An 11137-nucleotide genomic window follows, 5' to 3' on the forward strand; every position below is an offset into this window, starting at 1 on the left:
AATGATGAACTTAGATGTGTTTATACTTGAATATCAGAAAATAACGAAAGCACAGAAATTTTTATTGATGACTCGAAAGAAGCACTTCAGAATTGGAGATGTTTCCTAATAAGGGGGTTCCAATACATTGTTTTCTTATCGTTTCTCTAGCTGTCCACATAGCCTTTTTAATTTTTAAAAAAAAAGATTGACAAAACTGCCATCTTTGAAGAGGGTTTTATGTCAATCAGTGTGTCAGTAATTTTTATCACTTTGCATTTGGGCAGCTGTACTTCAGTCTTCCAACCTGTAGGTCTGTTCACAGATTCCAGACTTCCTCTGATTACATGCTGAAGGATCCTTGGGCAAGACGTTGAACCCTGTGTTTCTCCCGATGTGTCTGTCGGGATATGAGTGTGAAAGGGTGAATGTGTCGTGAAGTTTTTTGAGTGGCCAACATTACTGGAAAAGCGTTGTACAAGTACTATTTACTATTTACATTTCTTGAATCTCACTTGCACACATTTTAAGCAAAAAATTTCCTCAGCTTTGTAGAACATTGCAGTGTTTGCATAAAACATATTTGGTACTCTGTCAGCACTCTGTATAACTGTCTGTTTTCCTTCAGAATCTTTTGTATAATTAAACATTACACGCACTAATCCTGAAAGATTAATCCGTATTGTTTGAATTTAGCCACATTTCATAAAAGATTTTTGTTCAAAGAAACTGAGAAAACAGGTTATGTGCACACCAAATTTATTTTTGTGTTCAGTCCTATCTGAATGTAGATGCACAGAAGGAGCAGTTTTATTTATTTGCTTAGTCTGTGATCTATATATTCAGTGCACGACCACACACCTGTTTGTACTGTTCTGTCAACACATTTACTGCAACATTGGAAATTTGCCACTAAACTGGCCGGTCATAACCTTGAAGTAATCTTTATTCGTTGCAGGTTTTTCCACACATAGACTAAAGTATGGCTCACCACCACAGATTAAACTCCAAGCACCACAGATTCTGCCTATCCCCTCCTCCCCAATGATATAACAAAAAAATGTTCCACTAACTCATAGCACTTTTTTTTTTCCCCATTGCTTCTTTATGCCTAATTAATGCTGTCTCAAGCATAAATCCTGAATTTTTTAGGACACTTTATCAGCTTTATTGGTGACTTGTAACTGCTCAATGTTGTTAAACGCAGAACTATTTCTTCTGCTCCAATGTTACTGTGAGAACTTCATGTCCACTTCAGCAACATGTACCGCTAAAATGGAATCTACCATAACTCTGGTCCTTTCTCGGTCATATCACAGCTTAAAATGGATCCATTATTCTTTGTAGGTTTCATCAACGTCAAAATGTTATTTGAGATCTGAACTTTTAGAATATTTATTTAGTGACTTTTGACTTGCAAGACTCAAGAAAACAAACCACACCAAACCAAATAACACAATGAAACAAATGTCAGGCTCCAGGGCTTAGATGGGCCCCCTTTGGGTGTTTCTCTATTCAGGTTCTGCACACCTCCAAGTGCAAAGACTGTGTAGGCAACAAAGTGTTCTATGTTGTCTGCACACAACTAAGTGCGCTTACTGTCAGTAAAATGAGTGTACTATCTAGTGTACAAGAATTACCCATAGTGCTCCAGTCCTCCATGGCCTAGCAGTTACATATGCTAAGTTTATCTAATTACTGATCCCATTCTTCCACAAAAACCCCAAAAATATTTTTAAAATGACAGAAAATGGTGCCAGTGATTTTAATTTTATTTCATTTTCCTTTGTGATGAAACTACAAACGTGGAGGCGGCGGTTTAAATGAGCTCTCCTCTGGCTGACAGCTCATCCTGTCAAGCTGACGTTAACTTCAATGAAAAATAATCCTTGTTAGACGCATATACAGTTGTCCTCATATGTATTCATAACCTCCCATTAAAGGAGAAAACAGCTGCCTGGGAAATAAGCTGAAATTGACACAAGTAATAATAAGTTTCATGAAAATCATTATATTATTTACTAATTCTGGTTCAATTGAAAGATTTTTTTTAAAAAGCAAAGGTGTTTTTTGTTCCTCCCAGTCAGACTTCTGCACCTGTTGACAGGTATTTTGCCCCACTGTTTATCAGAAAAATCCTCGAATATGTCCAGGACCGATTTGTTGTTTTTTTGTTTTTTTTTTAAACTCAATTAAATGACAGTGTCTTATATCACTGTAATATAATTTGGCACATTTTTAATTATTGTTCCTTATTTCAGTCTCCAGTTATCTGAGTCAATGTAATAAATTCAGCCTTTTCTTTAATGAAAGGGGACGAAGACATCTGAGGACGACTGTAATGAAATTCATTTGTGGTTATTGGACACAATGCTGCTGTCCTCCCAGCTTGTCTGCGGGACAAATATACATAAAAATAAATATACGGTCTGGCTGGTGTGGTACCTACACTGGCGCTCTGCTGCTCATTCTTTTCTATCAGGCGCGCAATGAATTCTGGGATAGGAGAGGGCGCTTAGGATACATCTCTTGTACCCTTTGTTTTAAGCTAATCTGGAGCCAAGCGAAGTGCAGATTTGAAAGGTCGACTCGAAGAAACCTTTGAATTGAGACAGCACTTGGCGTGCCACTATGACGCATGCAGCCAACAAATTCACACTTGGAAATGTGCAGAACCTGTTTGTTTTTTTTCGTAAATATCTTTCATAAAAGAATTCAAATTGAGTTGGATAATTTTAAATGCTCCTTGTAGCTTTAAAATTATCTCAGCAGGTGTCTATATTTAATATGCAAGCTAAGAAAGTATGTTTTGAATGCTGCCCACTACACACATTTTGCATACACTCTGATCACTGACTCAACCAACTACCACACACCGCACAACTTGATTAGTTCACTGGCACCAGGGGAGCAAAACAAATTGCTACCTGATCTGTGGGAAGCTCTGGATTGTTTCGCCTCCAGGTCTTTGAATTAATATTTTGAAATAAAACAGAAAAGAGAAGAGATTAAGTGTTACATACTGGAACTTCTCAACATGACACTAACCATTGTTTGTTCTGATGCGTTTGTTGGAGACAAGACAGTTCTGAATACTTTATTAAAAAACCAGTCTGTATAAATGACGTATTTGATTTGGCACTTGTAAAACTATTTCTGAATTTTTTTTCAACCATTCATTAGGATGTTGGGCGGATGAAGATTGAGCTGTTTGCAGACGTTGTTCCAAAGACAGCCGAGAATTTCAGGTTTGGACCAGGTCACATTTGTTTCATAATCTTGAGAAAAGTTTAACTTGAATTATCAAACATGTTACTAATATTTTTTTTATCCTTTTATATTTTGCAGGCAGTTCTGTACAGGAGAGTTCAGGTAATTTTTTTTTTTCTACAGAGTACTGCTTTCAAAGGAAAATATATTAAATTGATAAATGGTAATCTTAAAATAAGATAAATCAAACAACTTCTTTTTTACTGCAAATATATTTGATGAATATTTGTGCTCTTCAAAAATTTTTTACCAAGTTGGTATTTCTCAATTTAAGCATTAACTCACTGAAAGCCATTAATAAAATGCCTCTAACAAACTGCCAGTGAGATTGTGACAAAACAAGGCCATTTACTCATTTACATGTTTGGCACTGGATACCAAACACACACACTTCTTTTTCTTTTTACGATTTTGCAGCAACATTTCCGAAAGCATGAGAACAAATCTGAAAAAGTTGTTTCACCTTGGCAGGTGTTAGTGTTAATCTCACTACCTATACACACTCAACACAAATGCCAAACCCAGCATTAATAAAGTCCACTTAGTGTCATGAACTGCTGTTCTCTAATATGACAATATTTTAGTGGGTTAATTTTAGGAAATCCCAATAAAATAATTTTTTTAAGCTAGAGGTTGACAGGTTGCATGACTACTTGAGTGGTTGTCATATAGTTATAGCGAGTTTTTTCTTAAATATTTGTCGCCTTTTTTCTTTGTCCCAAAGGAAGGATGGCGTTCCCATTGGTTTCAAAGGCTGCACATTCCACAGGTAATTTATTTTTATATATATAAAAAATATATTTGTGTGTGTGTGTATATGTGTATATATATGTATGTATATGTTCTTGTAAAATGTGTGAGCAGACGATAATAATTTGGGCCAGTCATTAACTTGCTTCCAAACTCAGTTTTACTTTAAAAATGTTTAACATAGGCCATGTAAGATCTGAAGTGATCTGCTGTCATCATGTGAACAAAGACTAATACAGTAGAAGCCGAAATCTGCTGCAGCAGTTGGAGAGACTTTTCTAAAAGAGTGTCAAGACACTGTCTTTGGATGGATAGTATTTGATAAGATGACTTTTCAGCATATTTCAGCTGTGTTGGATGAGCAAGCAAATATACAGAAACATTATTTGCTAAAAAATCTTTATCCAAATGATCAGTCTCATTATGCTGCTATCTAAAGCATTGCCTTGAACAGTCCACCATGGAAGTGTTGAGTCCAAAGAGACTGACTCTCATTTGCATTAACGATTATCAGACCTTCATATTTGCTAGCGTTAAGATTATGCCCCTGTGCTATTACCACATGTTAAATGCCAGTATATCTTCATCTTTGCTGTCAGACACACCATGTCAATTTACTGACTGTTCTACTGTGCAACCATTTTTATCATGCTAGGGCTGTGGGATATGTCTAATAAAGGACTGAACGAAGAGGGGTTCTATTAACTAAGAGAACAGGTTTATTCTCTTAGAGGTTTTATTTCTACTCTCCAACAGGAACCAACCTTTCACCTCTGCACCTGGGATGTAGGCTGTATCTGGTGTTGTAGTACATTATTACTGAGACTATAAAGGAAGTTCAGTTTGTGTTCTTTTTCCCCCCAAATCTCATGTTAAGTGATTAGTTATTTACACAGGGTAACATTACAACAAAACTGACATTTCCTTTTCTGGCTGACATTTCTTTAAGACTTATTTCAGTCAATCAGCTCTGAAGGTGGGAGGCACTTCCCATTCCTTCAGCTGAGTGAGGGAGATTTGTGCTGCCCTGGATAGATAAAACAGACACTTAAGAGTCCCTTCTACCTAGTTCAAAGTCCTTAACTTAGCTTGGAAGATTCCTCTGTAGTTGGCTATTGTTTGTCTAGGGGTGGAGTCTGTGGTGGTGTAGTAGCTGGTGTACTCCTGTTGCTTGCTTCTAGTATGTTGTCTTGGCAAAGCTGCATTCTGAGAGTTCACAGGCTTCTCGAAAATACTTGATAAAGACACATGGTGACATGTGATTGCCAAGCAAAGTTCCTCTTGGTGTCTCAGTAAGATAGGAATTGGGGTGTCTCTGCAGTGGAAAGTACTACTTTTTCTGCCATGTCAGACACCCATACACAGTCCCTGGATTATGTTTGATTAGGTCTGTGTCGGTTGTTAAAGTTACACCTATGTTTCTCTCTTTCCTGCTGTTCTTTCTCTCAGTTGCACAATGTTAATCCCTTCAGGGTCTGGGGAAGGGGAAACCAAAGGCAGCGTTGTCTGCTGTCCTGCCAATGAGCATTACAGCTGGGTTGTGTCTGTTTTCAGGTGGTGTGGCTCTATATGCCATGAGAGAAAGTTCTGCACTGTCCCCACAGCTCTCTCGGCCTCTTTATTACTCTAAGAGCATGATACATGACACATGATACAAGACAAACTATTTTAAAATGCACATTAAAACAGTGTTTCTGAATCCAGGTCTTAGAACCTACTCCGCTGCATGCTTTAGATACGTTCCTACTCCAAAACACCAGAGTCAGATTATTGAACTTCCTTGTCAAGTTCTTTGCAAATCTGTCAACAAGCCTGTCATTACATTAAGGTGTGTTTAAAGTAGGTTTACCTCTTTGTTCTGTGCTCTTGAAGCGTATGCAACTGGTTTACTGTTTTTCATTATTTTCTTTTAAAGTGTGTTTTTAATACTTACTGCACCATCCAGCTTTAAATGATTTTTATGTAAACTACTTTAAGATGAGCATGAAATGTGGTAAACAAATAAACTTGCCTTGCTTCGACTACCGCACCATCCCCTTGTCTCTGAGGCAATAGAGCACTCACTCCTTATGATGAAACATTGGCTGAGACTGTTGCCTGTCTATGTGGGTTGTAGAGCGCTAACCCTGGTGGTTTGCTCAGCTCCTGTTTTATGCTGTCAGAAGCATTATGCTGTGTTTCAACCTGTGTTCATGTTTATTAATGCTCAGCAGTTCTCACAGTGGTTTTCTCTTTTGAGCCAGGTGTGGTTAATATTAGCCCAGTTGACTGACCATCCCAAGGAATCTTCTGACCCTACTGACATCTGTAGGCTCCAAATTGATGACTGCTCTAGTTTTGTATTGGTTGGCCTTCGTCATGGTTCCATCAAAGAAAATCTTGGAAAACTCACATTTTTCCACATTCAGCATTACATCTGCTTGCTAGCAGTATTTTATCATGCCTAGCTTGTTTCTGCATGGGCAAGCACATCCGTCTGGCACACCACTCCATCTAGACCCGCTGGAAGCTCTGACATCCTTTTTTGAAAATGGAAGTAATTTGGTGTGTTACACTGAAAATTGCACGTGTCTCTCTCTCTCCACTTGGTTACTTCAGTTTTTTTAGATTTGCAGAAATGTGTACATCTTTCTCACCTTTTTGTGGTACTGGGATCATCCCTGTACACCAGTGTGTTGGCTGTATGCTTTTTCAGATGCCTTTCTCATAGATTTAGATGGGTTTGTCTGTCATGTAATGTTTTCTATTGGCTTTAATAATCTGAATTACTTTTGAGCAAGTCCAGTTGTGTGTTTTTGCCAGCTCACTCTGGTGAATACAAGTGCTAGCTTTGGCTTAACTTTGTAGTTTTTGTGAAAGTCTTTATCTTTTCCAACTGCTACTCCATCTCATATCTCACTATGTAATTCTTTATAGCAGCAATGCTGAGCTAAACAGTAGAGTGCAGGGAATCATTTTTCTGCAGTCTTTCTAGTCTGGTTCAATTTAACACATTTAAATGTGACAGTGCTTCTCACAACAAAATGTTCAGATAGTTTTTCTTTTAAGATGTTGTACTCCTTGGACTCTCCCTCAGTCAGTCTTGGTAAAGTCATCACATCCTCTGCCCTGTCCTCTATTTTATAAATAAGAGTATTCACTTTTTTTTCATCTTAGAGTCCAGATGCAGTCCTAAATCACTCAAAGTGGCAAATCCACTCCAGCCATTCCTCTGGCTTACTGAAGTCAAACTTTGGTGGTGATATAACCTGAAAGCACGCCATGCTGCTGGGTGGGGAAGTTACCTGTTTGCTAGCTTCTTAGCTTAGCTCCGCGCTTAAGTTCTCAATTATATAGTAGAATACAGATAGAGAGGCACCGGCATGACTTTCCTGCCAGACTGCTGTCGGATTTTTCTTACTCTTGTTCCTCTAATCGAGTTTTACTTGTGTGACAGGGTGATCAAAGACTTCATGATACAAGGAGGAGACTTTGTCAATGTGAGTACACACACATATTTAATCACATCTCATCACCCCATCGGTAACTCATCCATTTTCACCCTCTGTCCCTTCAATAAAGAATAATGTATCCAACCCATTAGCCAACATTATGCCCCTTTTGTTATACCTTGAGAATTTTTAAAAAAATATTTTTTCTTAAGTTGTGAGATTTTTTCCTCAGTTTTGATATTTTCTTCCAGTTTTACCCCACAGACAGCAGTACATTTATTCTTAAGTATAGTTTGACAAGTTGTTTTAAAATATTTTTTCTTATTATTAAATAATATCCATATCCCTACAGGAAGAGTTTTTATGTTACCAGGAAGTCTTATTACACCTATTATGAACTTAGACTGGCAGCATGTGGAAACTGCTTTTCTCTTTCCCCCTCTTGTGGATAAAAGGGAAATTACAATTCAACACTATGAGCCTTATGCTAAAGTTTACACTGTTTATCTGTTTTTAAGGGTGATGGGACTGGTATCTGCAGCATCTATAGAGGCCCATTTGCTGATGAAAACTTTAAAATGAAGCATTCTGCACCTGGTCTTCTCTCTATGGTACGTGTGTGACTATTTATGGAAGAACCACTTAAATAACCAAAGAATGTAGTTAGTAATTTTAGTCTTTCAGAAAAGAATTTTAAACAGGAACATTCTTTGGAACCTTTTTTTTCCCCAGGTAATCCTAGAAAATGTGTATTTTATCAATCTTTTGTGCAGGCAAACAGTGGTCCAGGAACAAATGGCTGTCAGTTTTTCATTACTTGCACAAAATGTGATTGGTTAGATGGGAAACATGTTGTTTTTGGTGAGTAAATCAAAAGGTTGAAATGTACATGCATAGATTTTTAAGTTGTTTTCTAATTTTTGTCTGATTAAAACTGTTTTATTTATAACTTTTAGGAAAAGTGGTGGATGGGCTGCTGATTATGAGAAAAATAGAGGTAAAAACCTTTTCTTTTTCTTTGTTCTTTTTTTTCAACAGGAATAAATCGATCATGTTCTTTTCCAAATTCTAACATTTTTGCATTGTACTTGCCCTTTATTTGTTTAACATTTCACATTAGATTTTTGTTTTTAAGTGAAATATGTCAACCTGATTGTACACATGTAAGCATGTAAACGGACTGTGAATTATGAACTTTACTACAGTATTATTTAAAACTAAATACATATGCAACCATTGAAAACATGACCCAAAAGTGTATTAATGATTTTATTAGATTATGTTCATATAAAAACTGAGACTATTTATGTTGAGGATGATGGAAGTTGAATGTCAGTTTTGACTTTTTTTTTTACTCTTTGCAAACAGAATGTCCCCACGGGCCCCAACAACAAGCCAAAACTCCCAATCGTCATCGCTCAATGTGGAGAGATGTGATCCACCTAGCCATGTGCACCTGTGAGAAATTAACATTTTTGTTTAAAAGTGTCGAAATGGCTACTTTATAGCTTTAGCGTTATTTCCTTTTTATCGAAACTTCTTTAGATTTCAGACCAACTATCAAATTGCAAATTATTCAAACCATCTTCCATTGTAGTTCCTGGGAGTATCTTAATTTTTTTATGTGAAGATAAATTTGGTGACTTTTCTGTGTTCTTGATTTAGGTTTAGCCAAGATATGTATTTTCCCCCTTTTTTCACAACAATGGGAAAATATATTTGATCTTACACAATATCAGTTATGAATAAATTTTTACATTTTTATATATTGTTTTTCTTTTGTCATAAAAAGCTATTGCTGTTTGCAAATCACACAATCACACAAAGTGAAAAATTTATTTTTATTGTAGAAGAGTTGATTTTGTATTTTTGGGCCAACTACATTTATTCTGTCCACTTTTTCCTTCTGTGATCAGTACACATTACATTTGACTGCTAATTGTCTTCTGTTACTCAGCTAAACAAATAAGTGTCTGGGGAAAAAAAAGAAATGTTTATTTTTAAAATTTGGGTTTCCAGAGAAATTCATCAGCAATGAAACACAGATGTGTTGTACAGTGTGATTATTAACTGTATTGTCAGCCCCGCAGCTATGGAGCAAATGAGGGCACACACTCTACTGCCTAGCAATCCCCTGCTGAACTTGCAGCTACCTCATGTATCCCAGCCTTCTATACAAATCCAAGCCTCTAGACCCCATCCCCCATCCATGCGCTCCCCTCTACTGCCTTGGACATCGTTCCCTATGCATAAAGGAAACCTTTCAGATGGAGTCTCTGTTCTTACGGAGACAGGAAGAAGGTTTTTTTGTTTTGTATTTTTCAAAAAGGGTTCTCTCCATGGGGAGGCCTTCTGGGGCTTATTTTTGTGTGTGGGAGTGCTGGACTCTGCCGTTAACAGCAAGCTTTTCACACATCGGCCAGTGCTCGTAAATGGTGCCAATGGAGCATTAACATGACAATAGACGAAGGGGAGCTGAGGTGGGGTTGTCTCGCACTCAGTCTGGGTTTATCTACTGTTAGTGGAAGTGGAGTTTCTAAATTCCCACAAAATGACTTAAGAATTTAGCTGCTATTTTACATTTTCTCTAAACAAAATGTGATGAAATTGTACACAGAGGAGGACCGAAATCATCTTTCCCTACTAATTTAAGGACTTGATCAAATACGGTTAGTGCATGAACTGTTGATACATATTTGTTTATCAAGAGTAAAATCAACTTGGGATTTAAAAAAAATGGTTTTTTTGTCTTTGAAACAAATGGACAGTGTGATAGTATCACATCACAACAATAGTGATGCGACTTTAATCTCTTCATTCAAAATACTGTATTGCTGGTGATCATGACAGGCTATACATACAGTTAACTGAATTATCTGAAGTGCCACCATAAGAATCTCCAGCTGTGAAATGTGTAAAAATGACAAAGGTAAGTCTGTCATATTTGTTTAAAAAAATGTGAAGAGTTTTCTTTTCATTGCTTATTAACAGATCATGTCACAAAAAAAAAATAAAATAAAAATCAACTTTTCTGCATCAGATGAGTGTGGGGAAAGTTGGTCGTCACCAATATTTACATGCATTAATAGTTTTGGTCAAATTTAAACTTGTATGCCACATTGAAATTCTATTTAAAGTGTATGAAATTCTGTTCAAAGGTCCCACAAATAAAACACAAAACATCAATCAATCCAATCCAATCCAGTTTATTTATAAAGCACCGTTAAAAACAAAGTTGACCAAAGTGCTGTACAGAAGAAACAATAAAACATACATATTTACATCATAATGGGGCATCAGCACATTGTTAATAGTAAAACAACCCTTTAAATTAGTCAAACGCCAAAGAGAAAAAATGAGTCTTCAGACAAGACTTAAAAACAAGAAGCGATTCAGCCTGTCTAATGTACAGGGGCAGCTTATTCCACAACTTGGGACCAATAACAGAAAAAGCTCGGTCACCTCTCAGTTTACGCTTCGTCTTAGGAACCACAAGCAGAAGTTGATCTGTGGACCTCAGAGAGCGTGTAGGGGAATACCTCACCAGCAGGTCTGACAGGTAGCGAGGGGCCAGACCGTTCAGGCATTTAAAAACAAATAAAAGAATCTTAAAATCAATTCTGTAACGGACAGGGAGCCAGTGAAGGGAAGACAAAATTGGTAAAACATGGTCAGACTTTCGAGATCCAGTTAAAAGACGCGCTGCA

The 11137-nt window shown here is 37.0% G+C and overlaps 1 protein-coding gene across 1 annotated transcript in view; it reads left to right on the forward strand.

Moving 5' to 3' along the window:
* Positions 1–9189, forward strand: part of ppih (peptidylprolyl isomerase H (cyclophilin H)) — an 11391-nt gene extending 2202 nt beyond the window's left edge. The window contains exons 2-9 of the mRNA XM_079239266.1: positions 3163–3227; positions 3328–3351; positions 3974–4018; positions 7436–7478; positions 7949–8041; positions 8204–8291; positions 8387–8427; positions 8799–9189. Of these exons, the coding sequence (XP_079095392.1) occupies positions 3163–3227; positions 3328–3351; positions 3974–4018; positions 7436–7478; positions 7949–8041; positions 8204–8291; positions 8387–8427; positions 8799–8867 (468 nt within the window). The 3' untranslated portion in view covers positions 8868–9189. The remainder of the gene's footprint in view (positions 1–3162; positions 3228–3327; positions 3352–3973; positions 4019–7435; positions 7479–7948; positions 8042–8203; positions 8292–8386; positions 8428–8798) is intronic.
* The last annotated feature ends 1948 nt before the right edge of the window (positions 9190–11137 follow it).

The sequence above is a fragment of the Telmatherina bonti genome (assembly GCF_933228915.1).
Source record: "Telmatherina bonti genome assembly, chromosome: 4".
Taxonomy (NCBI): Eukaryota; Metazoa; Chordata; class Actinopteri; order Atheriniformes; family Telmatherinidae; genus Telmatherina; species Telmatherina bonti.